Raw genomic sequence first — 23,612 nt, forward strand, 5'->3', positions numbered from 1 at the left:
CTAGCAAAACTAACTGAGTTTTGGACACCAGGAATACAAGAAGAATCTTTCTGGATCGGACCAGTGGTTCATCTAGTACAGCGACCTGTTTCACCCTATGATGGATCCCACTTCACTCCCCCACACTGAGGCAAATTTTCCCGCCAAAATCCAAGATTGCCTGCTGTGGCTGAGCAGCCCCATGTCTCTGTTAGTGATTTTAAAGTTGTAAAGTTGTGGGTGTAAAGTTCCTTTTGTCCCACCCTGATTAGCAGCTTATATTTTTGGCTTTTTGGCCCAGCTCAGGACTTGTTAGGGGAAAAGCAGGAGCTCTCTTCTTCCTTATATGAAATGGCTCTGGAGGCTGAATAACTCTCCCAAAAAAAAACCCCAGCAACTTTATTGAACAGGCAGGTATGGAATATGGGCAGTCAGAGGATGAAATGGCTGAGGTAAAATTTGCTGGTATAATAAAGTTCTTTAAAAGGAATAGACAAAATAGTTTTCTGGCAGCTTAGTTTCAATGTTTACAATCCTTAAGAGTGAGAAGTGTTTTGTTAAATACTTTGGTTAACGCAACAATGTTTCTTCACAGATTTCCCTTTTTCAGCTCAGATGTCCTGACGTTAGTTCAACACTGTTTTTCCCTTTACAACAGACCCAGGATCCTCCTTAGAGCCAAACTCCCTTCTAGATACTGGGCAAGAATTCTTCTTCACTTAAGAAGATGTAACCCTATTCACTGGGCTTGAATGGTAGTCTCCACTTGTTACCCATTCACTCTGCCAAAACCACACAGCCAGTTCTATCTTGACTGTGTAATCAGGTTTCAATTTGTGCTGGCTTTTATACTGGGAACTCTTAACTGAAAGACTTCCTTAAGACAAGGTTGTTACAGTTAGGGAAAACATTTTCTTTTTCCTCACTTCAGAGAGGAACTTGACCAACCTTCCCTGTCTGATGCTTACACATACTCCCCTCAAATCCTGTCAGCCACCGACTCCCATCCTGAAGGTCGGTTCTGACTGGTCAATCAAGTTCTTATTTCAGGCCATTGTTTACTCCTCCCCATCCAACCCTCTGAGTGCTGCATTTATGAAATCTTCTCTTTACAGTCCATTCCGTCATACACAAAGCCACCAACCAGTTGCCCTGGAGGGCCAAACGAACACGGCATAGAGGCTAAGGCGTTCCCTGGTGCTGCCTCCTGGCACTGGAATTCAGAGGTTTACTTTCTCTAAATATAGAGGTTCTCTTTACTCACCATAGCTAGTAGCCGTAGATGAATTTATACTCCATAAATACCCCCCTTTGAAAGTCATCTGTGCTTGTGGCTATCACTGTGTCCCCTGGCACAGAATTCCACAATTACTCATTGAGTAATGAAGTATTTTCTTTTGTCTGTCCAGAACCTATCGCCAATCCAGTTCATTGGATGCCCCTGAGTTCTAGTGTTTCGGAAGAGGGAGAAAAAACCTCTCTCCACTTTCACTACCCCATGCATAAATTCATGAACCTCTATCATATCCCTCCTTAGTCGTCTCTTTTCTAAACTGAAAATTCTCAGACTCTTTAGCCTTTCCTCATAGGAAACGTGTTCCAGCCCGTTAAACATCTCGGTTGCCCTTTTCCGTGCTTTTATCAATGTCCTTTTTAAGATATGGTGACCAGAAATGTACACAGTATTCCAAATGAGGCCACACCATAAATCTATACAGGGGCATTATATAATTGGCTGTTTTATTTTCAGTCCTTGTTTTAGTAATCCCCAGCATAGAGTTGGCCTTTTTCTCTGCTGCAGCATGTGAGGTTGACCTTTCTTTGAGCTGTCCACTATGACCCCAAGGTCTCTTTCCTTCTGAAAGTCTGTCTACACAAGACATCTTACACGGGGATGCTCAAGTGTAGGGAGATGCAATGTTAGTCGGGAAGTGTAGTTTAAAAAGGCAGAGCTGAAGGCTCTGCCAATTTCACCTCCCCTTGTGGGAGGCAAAGATAAAATTAACAAACCCTCTGAGGACCAATCTCCCCCGGCTCTATCTTTTTAAACTATGCTTCCCAGCTAACATTGCAACTCCCTATACTTGAGCATCCCCGTGTACGATGTCTCCTGTAGAAAGGCTCTGAGTCTCAGCAAGTTCAGACCCCACTAGCATATACTTGAAGTTGGGAGTCTTTGTTCCATTGTGGATCACCTTACGCTTGAACGTCATTTGCCGCATTGTGCCTGCTCGTCCGATTTGTGGAGATCCTCGCAGAGCTCATCACAGTCGGCCTTGGTTTTTCACCATCCTGAATAATTTGTTATCTTTCGTCCGCAAACTTGGCTGCTTCTGGTACGAGCAGTGAGATTTTGACATGGGGGGAATTTTAAGCATGCAATTTCCTTTCCTCCTCCCCTCCAGCCCCAGCCCACAACCAGCGAGATTCTATGATTCTATGGCCAGCCCAGCTTCTGCCTAACACGACCAGTGAGATTTTGACATGGGGGGAATTTTAAGCATGCAATTTCCTTTCCTCCTCCCCTCCAGCCCCAGCCCACAACCAGCGAGATTCTATGATTCTATGGCCAGCCCAGCTTCTGCCTAACACGAGCAGTGAGATTTTGACATGGGGGGAATTTTAAGCATGCAATTTCCTTTCCCAGCCCACTATGTGCATTCTAGATGGTACAGTCTCATGAGCATACTATACCACATCCCCTTCCCCCCCCCCCCCGCGAGAAATTGGCTCCTGGTGCTCCAGAGAGGAGATAACAGTGCAAATTCCCTCAGCCAAGCCTGGGGCGCCAGATGTTTCCATGACAACTGGAGAGCAGGGGAGGCAAATTAAATAGGCCCACTTTCACACAAAGGCCTTCTCCTTATCCCTCCCTGCTTGCTTGTGCTGCATTTTGATGGGCGGCAGTTGTCGGTGCTATCTGCTCCCCGCGTGCGCGCACACACACAACTAGACACACCAATCCTGTTCTTCCTTGGGTGTTTTATAACTCAATTGTAGGGCATTAGTCGGCAAGAAATAACCAATAATTGCAGAGTTACGGCAGACGTTTTAAGATGGATTAAAAACAAGAAAAGGCACCATGAAGGCACACCTCCTCCCGTGGCCAAGGCTTTCATGCTGTGCAGCTCTGGAGGGGGTGTTAAAGCCCCATTAATTGGAGACTTTATTTAAAGATTCATGTCATCACTGTTTAGAAAGGTTTCAGTTCTTCAGTATTCACCCTCCTTATCAGTTGCATGGAATTTAGCTGCATTTGGTTTGTTTTCCTGGTTTGTTTTCTCATTCCCTTGGGTTGTTAGCCAGGTTTATTACCGTATAATTACGCATTAAGCAAATGACAGGGCACCTCCTGCTAAGGAAACACAGGCTGTGGTGTTAAGAACTGCTAACAAACATGCCGAAGGGAAAGGTGCTGCCACAGAAGGTCAATAAGACAGCACAACTTCAGTGCAGAAAGTGAAAGGGCAGAAAAAGATACGTGTTGTCGGTGCTAGGGAAGTAGAAGATGCGCAAGGGTGTTGGAATGTTGTTAAAGTGCATGGGAAGAAAGCCAGAAGGGAGGTAAGGAAGAAACGTGATCAAAGTGGAAGGCAGTCACTTTAGGCAAGGGTGGAAGAGAAGGAGGAGAGATGAGAAGAAAGAACCGGCAGGGAAATGAAGGAGGGGGGGCGTAGACGAAAGCAAGAGAGGGGGAAAATCACATGGCATGAAGGGAAAACCGTTCTTTTCTGGAAGGACATTGGCCCTCTTTTCCCTCTCCAATCTTGCTAGCATAGCACAAAAGAAGCTGAACATGAGAAAGTAGTTTTAGGTGGGTAGCCGTGTTGGTCTGCAGTAGAACCGCAAGATTTGAGGCCAGTGGCACCTAGAATCATAGAATAATAGAATCATAGAGTTGGAAGGGATCTCTAGGGTCATCTAGTCCAACCCCCTGCACAATGCAGGAAATTCACAGTTACCTCCCCCCCCCTCCCGACACACACCCAGTGACCCTTAGGTACCAACAAGATTTTCAGCATATGAGCTTTTGAGAGTCAGAGCTCCCTTCGTCAGATACAAAGAAGCTGATAAAGAGAACTTATATACAGAGTATCTTGTTGGTTTTTAAGATGCCGCTGGACTCAAATGAGAAATTAGTTGTCTGCCTCCCACCTCAGGAATCCGCCTCAAAAATTCCATTATTATTTCACACATTTTTTTTAGCCTATAGCAATCAACACATTTGCCTTATACTGCAGGGAATTCAGCTTTTCCTGTCTGTTGGCCTCATGGATTTTTTTGTATGGGTTGTGACAGAGCGAATTATTAGAGTTACACTTGAACCAAAGTTTGTGTCTTTCCCTGCTTTTCCATCTGGCTGAGCTAGCGGGCATCCTCTCATTTATTTAGTACCTTTTTATCCTGCCTTTCCTCCAAGGAGCTTTGGATGGCCTGTCGGTTCTTCCTCCCTCCCTTTTATCCTCAGAACAACCCTGTGAGGTAGGTTGGTCTGAGAGAAAATGGCCGTCCCAAGGTTGAAGCCATTTTTACTCAGAGCAGCCTACCTCACAGGGTTGTTCTGAGCAGGGAGTTGAACCCGTCCCCCTGTTCCTAGGCCAGCATTCCAACCGCTATACCACACTGGTTTATTTCACCCCAACAGGCGTTGGTCCCAGGATGTTTGTGCGTGTACTCGATCTCTTTCATATCCCATTGCAGAAAGCCGTCGGTGGCAAGAAGGACCGCTCTCTGTTCCTCTTCACAGACCTGCTGGTTTGCACCACGCTGAAACGGAAGTCGGGGTCACTGCGGCGAAGTTCCATGAGCCTGTAAGCGGACAGTCTTAAAAATGTTATTAATTTCTCGTGAGGTTTTGGGTTTTTTTAAAAAAAATCTGCTTTGGGGGCAAAACAAAAAGCAACCCACACCAATATAAATTCGGTAGGCAGTCCTGGCGCCCTGTGCTGGTCAGAAACAAAAGGTATAGGTAGGCCTTGTCCTTGAACATACAAATTAAATAACATGTTGAGGAGGGGAAAGAGATCAGATAGGCCCTGCCAGAACAAAGAAGTGTTTACCAGGCAGTCTGCTGTAATCCCAGGATTGTATCTATGTATTCAGAAATTGTATCCTGCCCTTCTCCAAGGAGCTCTGGTTAACATACATGGTTTGGTTCTGTCCTCCATTTTCCCCCTCTCAACAGCCCTGCGAGGTAGGTTAGGCTGAGGTAAAGTAAATGGCCCAGGGCCACCCAGTAAGCTTCTTAATGATCAGAATTTTGAACCTGTAGCTTCCCAAGAACAGTACAACATTCGAACCTCTAGACCAATCGGGTCACTTGTCTGTATGCTGCTTCATGTGGGATGGAAGTGTTGCATCTACCCAGTGGCCGTGAGTCCCTCTGGACATTGACAGAGGCCAGAATAGGAACGTAGAAGGATTGCTCATTCTTACTTACCCCTCCCCAAGCAAAGGCAGGTTGACTCGTCAACTTACTAGAAAACCTCCTCGTTGGCCCCTGCCTCGGAGGGCTGCTGGCAAGTCAGAGCAAGCCAAGCCCCAGGAATGCCAGCAGTTCTGCAGGGGCCTCTTTTGCTTGGCATATTTTGCCCGTCATTTGCTTGGCATATGCCTCATTGCTTCCAGGGGGGGGGCATGTAACTCACCTGCTTTTGCACAGACTTTGTTGATTACCCAGATGATTAGGGAGAGCGTTTAGAGGCAGTTACAATTCTTACAGTTACAGTTAGAGTTACAATTCTTGTTCGTAAGGTGTCCATCACAATGCATATTATTGTGTGCACATGAATGCACATAAATGAGCGCCAGGGCTTATGAATTGCCTTGCCTAAGCCATTATCTCCTGCTCAGACTACAGAGAGACAAGCTGATTTTCACCCCTGCCTTTGGCAGGCAGGGACAGGCTTCTAGATGGCATACCACCCCTGCTTCTCACTTGCCTCGAAAGCCCCTTGCTGGGGTCTCCGTAAGTCAGTTGCAACTTGACAGCCCCTTTGCCGCCAAAGTTGAATTCCACCAGCGTCAGGAGGTGTAGAAGAGGGTGTCCTTTCCTCTTGCAGAGGCGAAAAGGTGCAGGAGCAGTGCCCCTAGATCCCACCTGATGGGGTAAGGGGAACGTTGCCCCAGAGGGCTGAGAAACAAGTGATGTATGTGTAAAGTGCTGTCAAGTCATAGCTGGCTTATGGCAACCCATAGAGTTTTCAAAGCAAGAGACGAGCAGAAGAGGTTTCCCAATGCAACCCTGGACGTCCTTGATGGTCTCCATGAGGGCCAACCCTATTTAGTTTCCAAGATCGGACAAGGTTGGGCGTGCTTAGGGTATCCAGGTCAGGGCAGCAAGTTATAAAGACAGGGCATCGAGTGCTGTGCTTCCCAGGTGTGCCAAGGCCCACTTTGCATGGGGACTGTAGCAAGCAGAGGGTTCGTCATGCTGTTATTTGTTTGTTTGTTTGTTTGTTTGTTTGTTTGTTTGTTTGTTTGTTTGTTTGTTTGTTTGTTTGTTTGTTTGTTTGTTTGTTTGTTTGTTTGTTTGTTTCTCCTGACCTGAAATGACCCTACTGAATGGTTTGGGGAAACTGACATGTAGCCATCAGTACATGTAAGTTTCTCCAACAGAGCCATTTCAAGTCAGGAAAACAGCATGGGTTTAAGAATTCTCTTCCCGCTTACCACACTTCCAGTCTGAATCAGACCCCACCCCCATGACTGAGAGTTATGGAACCTGTGAGCACATCTTTATAAAGCGAGACTTGGCCCTGAGTAATAATTTCCCAAATCGCTTTGGAGCACGTAAACCCCCTTCTTCAGGGTTGTATTAGTTGCATCTGAGCTCAGGGGTCGAGCACGTGGCATGTATTTATTGTATGATATTTATGTTATTTGTAGTCTGCCTTTTTTAAGGGGACTCAAGGCGGATTACATAAATTGAGTCAGTGCAGTCAACAGGGTGGGATATCATTACTTTCTACCGATGCACTGAAAGATTATCAAGGTTGCAATTTTGTCAACACTGCCTTGGGAATAAGTCCCACTGAACTCAGTAGGAACACAGATTATTACATCCAGAACCATCCCACCAGGAAAAAACATGACCGGTGGAAAATTTATTTGGTTTGCTCATTTGTTTATTTCTTTGCAACATTCTTAGCCCGCCTTTCTTTCGAAAGGGGCTCAAGGTGGGTTGCAGTACTATTTAAAATCAGTAATATGATATACTGAGACTTGGGAAAAGTGAAATTTATTAATTATCAAGAAACGTATAAAAGATCTAGATTACTCCAGCTCAGTTCTACGAGGTCGGAGAGTATGCTCCACCCAGTTCTTTGGCATCCTTCCGTCTCCAATGATCTTAGCCTACATGTCCTTGATACTGTATGGAAATGTCCTTGATACTGATTGTACTAATCTCACACTATGTAATCCGCCTTGAGTTTCAGTGAGAAAGGCGGACTATAAATGACATCAATAAATAAATAATAAACTCCTTAACTGTTCCTCACTATTGCATAGCATTTATGCTCGCACATTTAAATGCTGCTCTTTCAACGGTCTTATATGGGAGATACCATAATATGCTTTATTCATAGACTTTGTCAATGCAACTTGAAAAAGGTCAAGTCTTTGTCCCACATGGTATTGGAATGCCCTCATTACAACTTTTACCGTGAACTGTGGATGGCTTCTATTTGAACCAAATTACCTTCTAATGTATCAAAAGTAAAGATGGGCATGAACTGGAAAAAAAAGAACCATGCGGTTCGTGGTTCGTCGCATTTCATGAACCACGAACTTTCACGAACCAGCCTCAGTTTGCAAACTGGTTTATTTGGTTCATGAAAACATCATACCTGGATCAGCAAATCGTCACTTCCGGGTCAGCCGAAGGTCACTTCTGGGTCAGCAGAACGTCTGCAGGAAGTCCATCCCCTGTTGCCTAGGAAACTGATTGATTGGCGCCAGGCTGTCTGCAGTGATGAACCAAAAAACGAACCAAACGAACTAGCCTAAAGTTCATGGCAGTTCGTCAGAAACGGGCTCTGACGAATTGCCAGTTCGCGAACCATGAACCAGCCCAGTTCGGGCTGAACTTTGGTTCATATTTCGGTTTGTGCCCGTCTCTAATCAAAAGTTAATACATTTTCTTAGTTGCTGGTGGATAGAGACCCATGCTGGCTTTGGCCAAGTATCTCTCCATCATAAGTTCCTTAAAGAAATACTCCTTATCCACTGCTCAAGATCATTGTCTCAAAACCGGCCATAAGTCCTTACCCACCGCCAGGCAATCTGTTGAAGCCCCTACTCATCCAAAAGAAAGCCCGTCTGTAATAGCTTTTGTTTGTAACTCTGCAGTAGTTACAGCCTAGGACAGACCCTTCCCCTCAAGAACACCAGCCTAACAGACCATGCAAAGAATGCAGGAAGATGAAAAGGGGCGTGCCTGTACAGACTTAGGTCCTCAGAAATATGCCTGCAGCGCCACTTAGTGGTCACCTTTCAATATTACAGAATGCCTCTTCTCAGTGCAGTGTCTCTTCCTTTCTAGGTACACAGCAGCGAGCGTGATCGACACCACCAGCAAGTACAAATTGCTCTGGAAGTTGCCCCTGGAAGACGTAGACATTGTGAAAGGTTTGTAGCTGCTACACTAAGGAACTTGCAGTAGTCAGTCTGGGGTCAGCTTTGAGGACCGCCTGTGCCCCATTCAAAGTTGGCTAATTCAGGTTAGATAACGGCCAGTCTTCAAGACCCAGTCCTCTAGCTGCTTATCTTACCCGCCTTCATTCTCCTCTTCCTTCTTTGAGGGGCTGCACAGAGGGAATGTGGGACAACGCTGGTAGCATAAACGCCTGGTTAACTTCTGGAACTCACTGCTGCGGGATACAACAATTACCTCTAGCTTAGGCAGCTTTGAAAAGAGTTTAGAGACATTCATAGAAGAGGAGTCCATCCATTGAGGCAAGATGGCTAAAATGGAACCTCCATGTTCCGAAGCACTGGACCTCTCGATTCCAGTCACTACTGACCAGCAGTGGAGAAAGGCGTTGGTTTCCAAGTCCTGCTTTTTCGTTTATTAGAACTTTTATACCCCACCTTTCGATTTAGTTCAAGGGTTGTAGGCTTTCGGGTTGGCCATTGTGGGAAGCAAGATTCTAGACGAGGATTCTTGCGCTGAGGTAGCAGGCTTGATCTCATGTTCTTAAGAGGGAAACAAGCTGCACCAGAAAGGGGTCTTTCAAGACGTGCAAGCAGCAGTGGTGAAAAGATTGGGGCGAGGCAGGGGGTAAACTTGGTCTCCTACCTCCTGCCACCCATACTAGTTGCTGGACAGGAGTCTAAATTGTTTCCAGGAAGCAGAGAGTAAAGGGTACCAAACCGGTGCCTTCCCTCGTGGGGGAGGGAGGTGCCCTCCCTAGCAAGGCCCCGCTTCCTTCATCCTTGGTGAGATTTTTGGGGGGTTCAAGCCTTGACTGATTTAAACCTGGGCCACCCAAGTTGTAATCTAACAATCTAAACAGTATCTCATTCTATGGTTGTTGTGGGTTTTCCGGGCTGTATCGCCGTGGTCTTGGCATTGTAGTTCCTGACGTTTCGCCAGCAGCTGTGGCTGGCTTCTTCAGAGGTGTAGCACCAAAAGCTGCTGGCGAAACGTCAGGAACTACAATGCCAAGACCACGGCGATACAGCCCGGAAAACCCACAACAACCATCGTTCTCCGGCCGTGAAAGCCTTCGACAATACAGTATCTCATTCTGGCTGTAGAATAGAAGGGGAATATTAGCTGTAGGCGAGTTGCTTACTTGGTTTGATAAATTCATTTTTATGGATTGTATTTTTAATCCAGAAATTAGAATAAATATATACTTTTTTTTAAAGTACATCAAAATGCAGAAAATGTTGCAGAATTGCCCAAATTCATGAGATGCCTGTTGCTGCCTTCTCTAATGCTCAGCCGTATGAAACGCTGTGCCATTTCCTTCCAACTTCAGGGGCCTCTCAGTCCACCAACCGCGAGAGCATCCAGAAAGCCATCTGCCGCCTGGATGAAGACCTCAGCACTCTTGGCCAAGTCAGCAAGCTTTCTGAGACCCTCAGCTTTCCCCATCAGGTGAGAACGGTCCCCGTTGATGGATTAGAAAAGTTAAATGAAGCTGTCGAGTATTAGAGACTAGAATATCTGAAGATCTGGAATTGTCTGTAGGGTATGAGCTTTCATGAACCACAGCTCACTTCTTTGGATTCTCAGTATGAAGAAGTGAGCTGTGGCTCATGAAAGCTCATACCCTACCACTTAGTCTAATAGGTGCTACTGGACTCTTGCTCTTTTCCACTGCTACAGATAGACTAACATGGCTACCCATCTTGTAATTGTCTCGTTTAGGTCAAATCATTATATGAAATACAGCTTCTCTTCCTCCCCTTGCTCTGAGTGGGCATTAATTTGTGTGGAAGAGTGGTATACAAATGAACTGTTGTTGTCATCCTTCATTTTCTTATTGTTATTATATAGGCCACTTTGGTCCCCAAAGAGGCAGAGTATAAATGAAGTAAAAGTAAAATAAAATAAATGTACACATGTAGCAGCCCAGTTTAAATGAGATTGGAACTTGTGCTTAATAAAGCACTGGTCCCAAATTTCATTGAGATGTTTATGATTCGTTGTTTGCACGCACAAATAAGCAACAGATTTTGTTTCACTCCCCCCATATCTCCTTCCCCTTCTGAGTCTCTCAGAATTAAATCATGAGCTGGAGGGTAGAAGCATCTTTATTTGGGAAAGTGGGTGTTTTTAAAGGTAAAGGTGCAAGCACCAAGTTATTACTGACCCATTGGGGGGACGTCACATCACGACGTTTTCTTGGCAGACTTTTTACGGGATGGTTTGCCATTGCCTTCCCCAGTAATTTACACTTTACCCCCAGGAAACTAGGTACTCATTTTACCAACGTTGGAAGGATGGAAGGCTGAGTCAACCTTGAGCCGGCTACCTGAACCCGGCTTCCGCCAGGATCGAACTCAGGTCCTGAGCAGAGCTTGGGCTGCAGTACTGCAGCTTTCCACTCTGCGCCATGGGGCTCTGTTCATAGGTGTTCTTATTTCTTCTTTATTTTAGTTTATAACTTCAGTGAACAATACTAATTCACTGCTTTTCACTGTTGGTTTTATAAACAGTAGTGTTATATACCACTCTAGAAGGGTGTTATATAAGTACACGGTTATGTGAGCTTCTATAGTACAGTGGTTAAGTGTTTGGGTTGCAAATCAGCACTCTGCTGGTTTGACTCCCACGGCTGCCCCTCCTCTCAGCCCCAGCTCCCCTGCTATAGTGTGGGTATAATAATAACGCTGACTTTGTTCATTGCTCTGAGTGGGCACTAACCTGTCTAGAAGAGTTATAAGCAAAGTTATTAATTAATAAGCAGTTAATTAATTAATAAGAGGTATAAGCAAATTAATTATAAGCAAATTAATTAATTAATAAGAGTTATAAGCAAAGTTATTAATTAATATAGACACATTGTGGCAGTTTAGTGAGCATGGCATAGGCTGACGGAGCAGGTGTCCCCTCTAGCAACATAATAATACTTAGTATTTATATGACTCTTCGCAGTACTGACAGTTCTCCATTCACATTACCTTACAACAGCCCTGTTAGGTAGGACAGTATCATAGCCCCCATCTGTAGATGGGTGGCTGCTTTGACACAGTGAATTTGTTTCAAAGGTGAGATTTGAACCTAGGATGTACTGCTTCACACTTCATTCCATTAGGGCCAAACTGGACTTTACTCTTTAAAAGGCCTATATACTGGAAACCGAACTGGTGTATTTTTCTGCAAGAGCCAATCACAAGCTCTTTCTCAATCGAAATCAGCTCCCAAACAGCCCACCACTGCATGAGAACCATGGGGCTGTGCTGTGCCTTCCACAGACCACCTGCCGTTCCTCCCCACTAATTGCAGCCGGTGTGTTTCCTGCCTCCTCAGAATCTAGACGACGTCATCAAGGATCTCATGGCTGCCATCCACCGCGAGCTGGCCGAGAAGCAGTCGCTCTCCTTCACCATGTCCTTCCCACCCAACAAAATGGAGCTCACCGCCTCCAAGGCCGACGGCAACGAGTCCTACTTCTTCGAGTTCCCCAACCCCGACGCTCGCCAGAGCTTTGAGCAAGCCTATGAGGACACCAAGAAGAAGCTAGGTGGGTGGCTTTGAAAATGAGGCACAGCCCTTTCCAACAGATATATGGGAAGCCTCAATAAAAAATTGTGCCTGCAGCAGCTGTGGACTGTGCTTCATATGCTTTTAAGAGCATTTGATTGGGTGCTAATGCTAATGGCCAGGGGGCCCAGAGATCTATCCACTGGGGTCCTCTGGGCCTGGCCTGCCTTTCTTGACTTGCTCCAGGAGATGTAAAGGTAAGGGTGAGTGGGTGTCCTCTGTTCCTGTGCTTATGAGCCCCGGAGGACTCTCCGCTCTGGCGGAAAACATCTTTTAAGTGTCCCTGGCCCTAGGGAGGCCCGCCTGGCGTCGACCAGGGCCAGGGCCTTTTCAGTCCTGGCCCCAACCTGGTGGAATGCTCTGTCTTGCGAGACAAGGGCCCGGCAAGATTTGCTTGCATTTCGCCGGGCCTGTAAGACAGCGCTATTCTGCCAAGCATATGGCTAACGCCAGGCAGTGCCCGCCCCCCCCCGTGAAGGGGGGGTTAAACCATCACCCCTATGCAAACACAGAGGCATGTATGAACCACTATGCAGCATGAATTGTTATATTTAATGTTTTTAAATGTTTTTAAATGTATTATTTAATGTTTTTAAATGTTTTTAAACATGTTTGTATTTGTTATCCGCCCTGAGCCTGCGAAAGCGGGGAGGGCGGAATATAAATATAATAAATTAAATTAAATTAAATTAAATTAAATTAAATTATAAACAGCAGGTGCGCTAGCAGACCAGATTTCGGACTAGACCGCTTCAGGCAACAGGTGGAGGCTCACATGATTGACGGCTCCTGCACAGCATGCATTTCCCTCCACATATAAAACTAGGTGTTGGGGAGAATACTTGTAGCCTGCCTTCCCTGCTAGTTTTCTGTGAGCAGAGAATATTTTCATACGGCAGAATATTCAAAGCCCCGTCTGCTGTTCTTAAGTTCTTAGCAGTGGCTCCGAAAAAGAAGATTTCAATGGAAACTGCAGAATTCCCTTGTGGGATTCTGACCCTGCCCAACTGAGAGCTCACCATGGAATATATTCTCTGCCTTGTTCCTACCCTTATATGGAGGGGCCAAGTTTCCCAATCCCCCCATTTCTTCCCCATAAGTACCACTGCGTCACTGATGTGCAGGCGACCGCATTTTAATCCTGGCGAAATTAACCATTAACCATTCACTTCAGTCTCATGAATTGCACTATTTGTTAACATGCTATTGCTGCCACCCTCACCTTCAGCAGACACTTTGGTGAACATTCTGTGATGTCATTGCAGCCTGGAGGCAAGGAAACGGAGGCTACAGCCCAGTTTTTATATACACAAAAGCCTGCTGCTGGTTATTGTGCATTAGCACCATTCCGATGAGTCTGTGCAACTTTTTTTCCCCCTCTCCATAACCAGCTTCCAACAAAAACTGCCTGGATCCTGAATTCCTGAAGGCGATTCCCATCATGAAAACAAGAAGTGGGATGCAGGTATGTTTAGACATTGCAAATCAAGCCAGCCCTGTTTACTGCCACTCTTTGAGTCAACGTTGCCCAGAGCCTTAGAAATGTGCCTTCCCCAGCCAGGGAGCCCATGGCAGAAAAGTATAGAGCTCTGAGGGTTGTTCTGGTCTTGAAATCTGGTGAAGTACCTGCTCACCAAGACGTCTCTTTAGTATTAAGGAAAGCATTCGTTTTTGCTTGCGGATGGTTTAGAAGAATAAAACCACAGGACGCTTCAACACTTCTCGTTGTTGCTCACGTAATTCTAATGCTCTTTGAAAGAAGATAGCCCCTGGTCAACTGGTTAGTGATTCTGAAGGAGGAGTTTCATGCTTGGAGAAAAATCTGATGTAGTGTAGCGATTAAGTAGCTGGGCTGTGATGCAACACCCTGCTGGTTCGACTTCCACTCCTGCCATGAGCTCAGCAAGTGGCCTTCGGTAAGCCACTCCTCTCAGTCCAGCGCCCCAGCTGCATTGTGGGGATAACCATACTGACTTTGTTCACCACTCTGAGTAAGCTCTAATCTAAACCAGAAGAGAGGTATTCAGATGAATTGTTGTTGTTGTTATCTTTAGTGCATGCCATCACCACTTAAGCTCTGGAGATTGCAGGAACAAAAACAAATAGGATCTATATCCTATCGCCCCAACACTAGATTTCAAGATTAGAACAACCCTCAAAGCCCCACCCTTTTTTGCAATAGGCTCCCTGGCTGGTGAAGGCACATTTCTCCACTGCACATAAGCAGTATCTAAAAACCATGGGCTGCTTGCTTCCTCGGCTATTGTAAGGGGCAATGTTTTTCTCCTCAGTTGAGATGACCCTGCTTCCCTCCCCAGCCCTTTCCTTTAGTCTGGAAGCAGCCTGGAAACCATCCATTTCTTCAACAGCTCCGCAGTTTCCCCTTTTAGACCCAATCACCCTCCTAGACCCATCACCCTGAGGGCCAAGCTACAAGTGACGCCTGACACAGGTTGGACACTTGTCAGCTTCCCTCAAGTTTTGATGGGAAATGTAGGCATCCTGATCTTGCGGCTTGGCTCTCCAACTGCTGTCCAATGGACTTTTCAACGGTCACTTGTCCAACATTCTGCCGAGCTGCCTACATTTCCATCAAAGCTTGAGGGAAGCGTCCAACCTGTGTCAGGCATCACTTGTAGTTTGGCCCTCAGTCTACTTCCACCTGCTGTTGGGTAAATTCAGCAAGTGGGAGGGGCAAAGATGGGCAATGGGACTGTAGAAGATGCCAGAGCTACATTCTCTTCAGCGGACAGAGCTCCGGGTTGCAATCTGACTATTGTAGGAGGTAACTGCTGGTTCACTGCTGGTTGCGAGGACCTAGATCATTGGCCTTGCAGCAGACGCACTGCTTCTGGGCCTAAGTCCACCTGTGGGCATTGCCCTTCTAGACCAGGTAAGTATGTCCTGTTGAAGTGACCAAAAAAGGAAAAACCAGGTGCAAGATGAAAGGATTTATTAAGCGCTTTTTAAAAATCCCTTCGCGTTTCACTTTAATTTTCGTCAGGGGATCTATTATAAAATACATGAAAACAGGCAGCTCCACCTTATTCATTCCATTGCTCAATATGAAACTCAAAATATTCCATAGGAGGCATGTTATCATGTTGGCCTTTAGCACTCTATTTTGGATTATCTATGTAAACATGTTTGTGTTGCATCCGTTCTGGAAATAACAAATGGTTGCAGTTCTGGATGTTGTTAAAGAATAATTTTTTCAAGGCAAACCTGAGAGCCAGTTTGGTATTGTGGTTAAGAGTGCGGGACTCTAATCTGGAGAGCAGGGTTTGATTCCCCACTCCTCCACTTGAAGCCAGGTGGGTGACCTTGGGCTAGTCACGGTTCTCTGGAGCTCTCTCAGCCCCACCCACCTCACAGGGTGTTTGTTGTTGTGGGGATGATAATAGCATACTTTGTAAACCACTCTGAGTGGGTGTTGTCCTGAAGGGCAGTATATAAATCAAATTTTAGTATTACTGTAACATGCTCAGATGGGTATTTACATATTATATTTTAATGTTTCCAACCTTACTATCTAATTGTTCTAATTTGACAAATCATGTTTTATGTATTTTATAATAGATCCCCTGATGAAGCTTAAAGTGTAACAAGTAGGGTTAAAAACAACCTTAATAAATCCCTTTCACTTCGCACATGGTTTTTCTTTTTTTCTGCCTTCTGGTGCCGCCATTGTTTCTCCAGCACTGTTGAAATAACTGTTATGGCTTACCCAGAGGCGGCTCCACTTCCCCAGAATGTCTCATACCTTTTGTGCAGAGAGGGGCCGTTTCCACATGTCTTACCTTCTGCCGGAACATCGCGGAAGACAGCATCTTTGTGCACGAAATCACGCCAGGAAGACGCCAGGATTTTTTTGCACGAAATCACGTCTTCCTGGCGTGATTTCGCACGAGAAGACGCCGTCTTCTGCGATGACAGCGTCTTCCTGGCGCGATTTCGCGCATGAAGATGCTGTCTTCCGCAATGTTCCAGCAGAAGGTAAAACGTGTGGAAATGCCCAGGGAGTATCAGTTTTTTTTAGTCATCTCCCTCGCTGAAGATGAACAAATTGCAATCATAACACCCACACGCCTTGCCTCCCCTGCAGTTCTCCTGCTCCTCGCCCAGCCACAGCAGTCCAGAGAACACCTACGAGGTGTGGGTGTGTAACAGTGACGGCTACGTCGGGCAGGTCTGTCTCCTCAGCATCAGAAAGGAACCCATCGTGGAAGCCTGCATTGCTGTCTGCTCAGCCCGAATCCTCTGTATTGCCTCCGTCCCCGGCCTGAAGAGAACCTTCCGGTGAGATCCCAAGTACCTTTTCGGAACAGCCGTATTCCATAAGACATGCTGATGTTTTGTTTTGGAGGACATGGTGTGAGGAAAGTAAATAGAGAGGTTTTCCTTCGGTTCCCATAACATTAGATCTCAGGGTTATCCAATATAGTAAAGAGTCCAGTAGCACCTTTCAGACAAACCAACTTTATTGCAGCATAAGCTTCCGAGGATCACAGCTCTCTTCGTCAGATGCATCTGATGAAGAGAACTGTGGTTCTCGAAACTTATACTACAATAAAGTTGGTTAGACTTAAAGGTGCTACTGGACTCCACTATTTTGCAACTGCAGACTAACATGGCTACTCCTCTGGATCTAGGGTTATCCAACGACGCTGACTGGTTGTGTAACCACGTTTGCCTATACATGTGCATTCTCTGTTGTAGCCTCCTCCTTAGGGAATGGCTTGCCCGAGCCGTTCAGGGATGCACATGCTTTTATCATTTTGTAAATTGTACAATACAGAATTATCCGGAGGCCGTTTTGATAACGCAAATAGGGACTATATTATTACACAGTAGTTCAGGAAAGTGCTTTTATAAAGAGAAAGGGACTGGGGACTACTCCACTTTGTGCCTAGAGCCATTTGAGGATGAAGGACATACCTGGATGTCAGAGCGCAGGTTGTGCCTGCCGAAGGACTTAGGCTCAATCCCTATCACTTCCCCTGAAGGAGTGGGAGGTAGCAGGGCCAGGAAGAACCCCTGCTGCTAAGAAAGCTTCTATCAGTCCTTGGCAGGTAGACCCCCAAGTCCCTCACAGCAAGCACTCAGGTGCATTGCTTGAAGTAACTTTTATTAGAGATCTATACAGTCCAAGGGATCTATACGAATGCATTGGCAGAAGTGACTATTCAAAAAAGGACAGTGTTAGTTATAGGGAACCTTCCTGCCCCAGGATAGAGTCCGTTGGCATTCTGGCACAAAACCCCCAAAGAGTTACATGGGAACTGATTAGTTTAGACGAGACATAGTACAGGATGAAATCATTTCATTCTCTGGGGAAAGATACATTCCGAGCTGGCTGTAGCTGGCCGTCAAGGACGCTTGCTTTAGCAGATAGGAGACGATTCTCCCCCCTTTGGCTGAGTACATTGCAGTTCAACATTTTACACACTCTCAGAAACCCAGTATGGTGTACAACAGAGATCAGCACAGAAAAGGAAATACACACTAATGGCAGGTATGCAGTCAGGCTTACATGACAGCTCCGTCTGTTCCTGTCCAGCTGTTTCTGAAGCTGTTGCAGATCTTTTCCTCCCCAAGCTGAGCTACATAATCAGCCAAATGGAATGGTGCAGCTTTTCACTGGGAATGTGCCACAGCAGGCTGACTGTCTGAATGCACCCCGACATATACAAAACTCTCCGCATATAGAGAGATAGTGTGTCAGGGTGAAGGGTTCCTTCCACAGTCCAAAGTGGGTTGTTCCAGTAAGGGTCACCAACCTTGAGTATATTGTTCACGGGTCTCAGTTTTAGCTTCCTGTGTTCCTGAGACCTGTGAATTCCTCCCCAACTTCACCCCTACCTGTGTTCCCCTAGCCCTCCCTTCTGGTGCTTTGTTGGCGGATACACACGTTTGACTTTTGCTTGCTTCTTCCTTTCTTCCTTCCTTCCTTCCTTCCTTTCTTTCCACCTGTCGGGTACCCAGGGAGCGGCCCGAGTCTCTGACCAGCCCATCCTCCGAACCGGCCCACACAACGCCGGATGAGCCCGGACCACAACAGTGCTTGCATATCTCCATTTCTGGGTCTTCGCTGGAGCTCTCGGAGCCAGTGGACAGCGCCAATCGAGAACTGGTCCCCTTCGACAGCGACGACACTGATGACGAATCTTCGCCGAGCCCCTCCGGCACCCTCCAGAGCCAAGCCAGCCATTCCACCATCTCCTCCAGCTTTGGAAGTGAGTTAAGAGTCTTCCCCGTGCCAGTAAGAGTTCAAAGAGGATAGACACGCTGAGGGCTAGTAAGTTGCCCAAGACTCTCAACTTCCCCAGTACATCTGATCGCCATGCCACTGTTTGTAAGCTGAGTGTCCCGCTGTAACAGACTTTTATCAGCATCTAACTAATGCTTCCACTGTCTCAGAACAAAGATTTATCTTTACTCTTGGACAGCTTTCAGCACTTAGTTAAGACCTGCAAAATAGAACTTGCTTTTTTAAAACAGTGCTGTTTATCAGCACAAAAATTATGTATAGTGTTCTTCTTGCAAAACCTTTCCCCCTCGAGACACGCAGAGTCCTTCTAGAGTTTATTTTTTTAATTGAACATTTACATTATACAAAAAAGTATACAATAAGTTGCTTAGATAACATCAGACAAATTTATGATACATACTTGGTAAACAGTCAATAGTACACATCCATAAAGAAATTTTACTGTACTTTATTTATTTTTTATTTTATTTATTTATTACATTTCTAGACCACCCTCCCCATTGGACGGGCTCAGGGCGGTGTAACAACATACAATTTATAACATACAATTTAAAACAATAAAAACATGATAAATTAACATTTAAAAACATTATTCCATGTGCATTAAAATTTCTCGAATGGTGGGTATAAATATTAAAATTCAGCATTTTAGGCACAGGGCTTGGCTCTTGCGTCACACTTTATGAGCTCCTGCATGAGTGGTGGACGGTCTTCAGTGGTACGGCCGGCAAGAGGACAGCCTAGCCCCCACCAAATGCCTGGCGGAACATCTCTGTCTTGCAAGTGCAATTATCCACCAATAATTGATCTACAGCCGTTCATAAACTTATCAACGCATGGAAAAGCTCTAAGTTTGGCCAACGATTTTTAATTTCAATATCTTCGAAAAAGGGAAGCCATTTTTCCATGTACATTCCATTGTTCTGCCGAATTATCTATATTACAATCTTGGGACCATTTCTGTTGACAACTTAGGTTTTTATGAGTGGAATGAGCTAGAATGGTTTTATAGATTTTGGATATTAGTCCTTTTCGAGTGGCAGTTATTATGTCTAGTAAGTTCTCAAATTTAGTGGTTGGAGTATTCATTATTTTTTTCAGATTGATGCTATCTGCCATGTTCTTGAGTTGAAAATATAGAAACCAATGAATCTTTTGCTGTATTATTCATTCATTTTTATTGAGATACACTCTCATCTTTTTAAAGAAGCAAGTTATCAAAACATAGATGAGTATCAATATAAATCCTACAAAGATGGAGCATGGAAGAGCAATAAGAATTAGGTTTGCTCACATTTCCTAATTCCTAAGTTTAAAACAATAAAAGTTTCTATGAAATGCATTAAGATTCCCATAACATACAATACAATGATATGATTCAAAACTCTGACATACTGTCTGAGTTGGCACTTTTTATAGATTATATTATGCAAAAATCTAAGATCTTTTTCATATGATAGCATAGATAAACTATGATTGGTTTAATGCTTAATTAAATATTCATATTTTCTATTGTATAATATGCCAATTTGCCCAAAAGTGACGTTATATCAAACTTGCAAAATATAACTATAATTCAGTAAATATGACAGGAAGAGTTAAATAAGTAGATCAGCCTTGGTCCAGTCTGTGATTGGTGGACATTAATCTAGATACTGTTCGCTATTTTTAATTAGCTGTCAAAGATGAAAGTACACCTGTGTTGGTTATACAACAAGTGAGAAAAAAAACCACAATAGAGTTCATGCAGAGTTCAGAAGTTCACTAGAATACGTGTGTGTTGCTTTAGTATAATATATTCTAATCTGCATTACTATTACACCGCTTCCAAACATCTCTCTTTCTCTACCAGGAGCATCTTGCATTAAAAAGCCGTTTTAAGAAATGATTCTTGAGCTTCCTTCTTGGGAAAGGCAGTTTAGAAATATTTGAAAACGTAAATAAACCCCTGCAATTATTCACCAGTTTCCGTCCATCTGACTTTTTTATTGGGTTGTAAATACCCAAACGTTGCGCAGTCTGTGGCCACCCTGGAATTCGCTAGTGGTGCTGCCCAGACATGGGGTGACTGTAAATGAGGTCCAAAGTACCTGTTATATTGGGGATCTATGATTGACATTGCAATCCATGAATCCCCTAACATTTACTTTAACAGTAAAGAGCAACTTCAAAGGGCCCAATTTGGATTAGCATAAAGACACTAAGACTGGAGGGCTTTAATTCTTCCCCATAGACACACACACTAGGGGTCAAGTTTATCTTGGCGAAAAATACAGCCAAAATTATTGCTTCAGGTCAGCTCAAGTTTAGTTTAGTTTAGCAGGCTCAGGGTGGGTAACAACATCAGAAATAGTAAACAGAAGTACAATAAAATTTACAATAACAATAATAACCCGTAAAATCTAAAAACCCAATTGAGAAATACAAACATTTGAACTATGCCCAAAATGAGTTGGAACTCTTCCAAAATTCTGGAAGTAACAGTAATTAATCTCCCAGAATTTTGGGAGGGTTCTGGGGCAGGGACGGGGCGGGGAAGAGAAAGTTCGCCCAGCAAACAATTTGGCAGTGCCTAGTTCCTTTAATTTTTTTTTTATTCTGTGAAATTTAATTTTATTCTGTGAAAGTAGATCCACGTCTAGAAAATAATAACCCTTTAAAATTTAAAGCAACCTGCCTTTGCCAAGCAGGTGTTCCAGTTCCTGAAAAAATTGGGTCCCAAAAAACAAAACCAGAATCAAAATCCCAAGCTGGTAAAGCCACTGCGCAAAATTCAAGATAACAAAGCAGATGATGGTTGTTGTGGGTTTTCCGGGCTGTATTGCCGTGGTCTTGGCATTGTAGTTCCTGACGTTTCGCCAGCAGCTGTGGCTGGCATCTTCAGAGGTGTAGCACCAAAAGACAGAGATCTCTCAGTGTCACAGTGAGACACTGTACTCACTGGTACTCACCCAGGTACTCACTGTGACACTGAGAGATCTCTGTCTTTTGGTGCTACACCTCTGAAGATGCCAGCCACAGCTGCTGGGGAAACGTCAGGAACTACAATGCCATGACCACGGCAATACAGCCCGGAAAACCCACAACAACCATCGTTCTCCGGCCGTGAAAGCCTTCGACAATACAACAAAGCAGATGCTCTCCCAGTAATCCAGATCTAAAACAATGCTAATTTTTTAAAATGTAGACCTCTTCTCCTGACTACCCCACCCCCCAGCAGCTCTTAGCCACATAATTATTCTTTCCCTATCAGGAAATACTAGTTTAGGGAGAGAGCGACAATCTATCTATACAGCACATTTTTATCCCACTTTTCCTTTGAGCAGCCTACACGTTTCTCCCATATTTTATCTTCACAACAACCTTGTGAGTAGGTTAGGGTGAACTGGAACCACTTGTCTGGAATCTGCTAGGGAACGTCACAGCCGAGGGCTTGAATTTATTTATTTATTTATTTATTTAATGTCATTTATAGTCCACCTTTCTCACTGACACTCAAGGTGGATTACATAGTATGAGATTATAAAGGTAAAGGTAGTCCCCTGTGCAAGCATCGAGTCATTACTGACCCATGTGGGGGACGTCGCATCATAACATTTTCTTGGCAGACTTTTGTTACGGGGTGGTTTGCCGTTGCCTTCCCCAGTATCAAGGGCATTTCGATAAACAATGCCCTTGCACGTCGGGTGCAGCCTCAGTTTGCTTGGGGCCATGCAGGCATCTGGTGCCACTGGAAACAGGAAAAGTTGACATCCAAAACACAGCCCCCCAGAAGCAGATTGGGGGGGGGACCCAAATGTGGTTCCTCTTCCACTCTTCTGCTTTTACTGGCTCTTTATGATCGCCAAGCCACTTAACAGTTTGACGGGAGTGTCAGCTCTATTGCTGCTTAGCTGGCCAATGCTGCTGGCAAACATTGAGAGCCAATTGAAAACTTCCTGTGGGCTGAGTGTGACACAAACACACATATACCATAGGGTGCAGTTTGCTCATTTCTGCACTAAACCTTATGAGGAAAGGCTGAGGGCTTTGGGAATGTTTCGTTTGGAGAAGAGGAGATTGAGGGGGGACACGATTGTTCTCTTTAAATATTTGAAAGGCTGTCATTTGGAGGAGGGCAAGGAGCTGTTCCAGTTGGCAGCAGAGGGTAGGACCCGAAGCAATGGGCTTAAATTACATGCAGAAAGGTACCGTCTGGATATTAGGAAAAACTTTTTTCACAATCAGAGTAGTTCAAAGGTGGAATCAGCTGCCTAGGGAGGTGGTGAGCTCCCCTTCACTGGCAGTTTTCAAGAAGAGGCTGGATGAATACTTGTCAGGGATGCTTTAGGCTCATCCTGCATTGGGCAGGGGGTTGGACTAGAAGGTCTGTATGGCCCCTTCCAACTCTGTGATTCTGTATGTCCAGAAGTTTTATTTATGAATATGTATATTTCTGTCCATTCTCCTTGGCCAGATGAGGAAATCCCAAGCTCTAAAGATGTGACGGCAGAAACCACCAGCTCGGAAGAGGAGCAAGATTCTGCCTCCTTCCTCCCCATCGCCAGCACTTTTGTTCAGAACCGGAACAGCGAGAGCCCCATGGACGGCCGGGCCATGAGGCGGTCAAGTCGAGGGTCGTTCACCAGGGGCAGCTTGGAAGATCTGTTGAGCGTCGATCCGGAAGCCTATCAGAGTTCTATGTGGCTGGGGACAGAGGACGGCTGGTAGGAGCAGAACTGTTCAGAGGGCATTCTTATAAAGGCAGTAGGGCTGCATTATAACAGAATGATATGGAAAAACAGTTAAAAAAAACAATGATTCAGGAAGACATTTCAATACAGGGAATGGGATTGTGGACTATACTACCGTACCAATATGTATTATCTGCTGCTGTATACTTTTATAATGCTTTCACTGCATTATATTTCCACATACATAGCACCATTTCTTGCACTGTTTAACACATGAAGTTTAATACTTGCACCTTGTTTCAGGTTTCCGCAGTCCTAGACCTGTTACATTGTTTATTTGATGTTCTCTCGTCCTATTGATTGTACCATTATGTAAAATAACATAAATTAAATAAATTTAAAATAAATGTAAAAGGTCAGTTGTGGGATTAGACTGCTAAGGACATCATTAGAAAACCTTCCCTTCTAT

The 23,612-nt window shown here is 44.8% G+C and overlaps 1 protein-coding gene across 1 annotated transcript in view; it reads left to right on the forward strand.

The window, feature by feature from the left end:
* Window positions 1-23,612, forward strand: part of ARHGEF17 (Rho guanine nucleotide exchange factor 17) — a 242,875-nt gene that overhangs the window by 202,620 nt on the left and 16,643 nt on the right. Inside the window, exons 8-15 of the mRNA XM_054974489.1 lie at window positions 4,681-4,790; window positions 8,525-8,610; window positions 9,969-10,087; window positions 11,966-12,179; window positions 13,591-13,664; window positions 16,305-16,498; window positions 18,185-18,435; window positions 22,927-23,176. Coding sequence (XP_054830464.1) covers window positions 4,681-4,790; window positions 8,525-8,610; window positions 9,969-10,087; window positions 11,966-12,179; window positions 13,591-13,664; window positions 16,305-16,498; window positions 18,185-18,435; window positions 22,927-23,176 — 1,298 coding nt within the window. The remainder of the gene's footprint in view (window positions 1-4,680; window positions 4,791-8,524; window positions 8,611-9,968; window positions 10,088-11,965; window positions 12,180-13,590; window positions 13,665-16,304; window positions 16,499-18,184; window positions 18,436-22,926; window positions 23,177-23,612) is intronic.

The sequence above is a fragment of the Eublepharis macularius genome, chromosome 3 (assembly GCF_028583425.1).
Source record: "Eublepharis macularius isolate TG4126 chromosome 3, MPM_Emac_v1.0, whole genome shotgun sequence".
Lineage (NCBI taxonomy): Eukaryota > Metazoa > Chordata > Lepidosauria > Squamata > Eublepharidae > Eublepharis > Eublepharis macularius.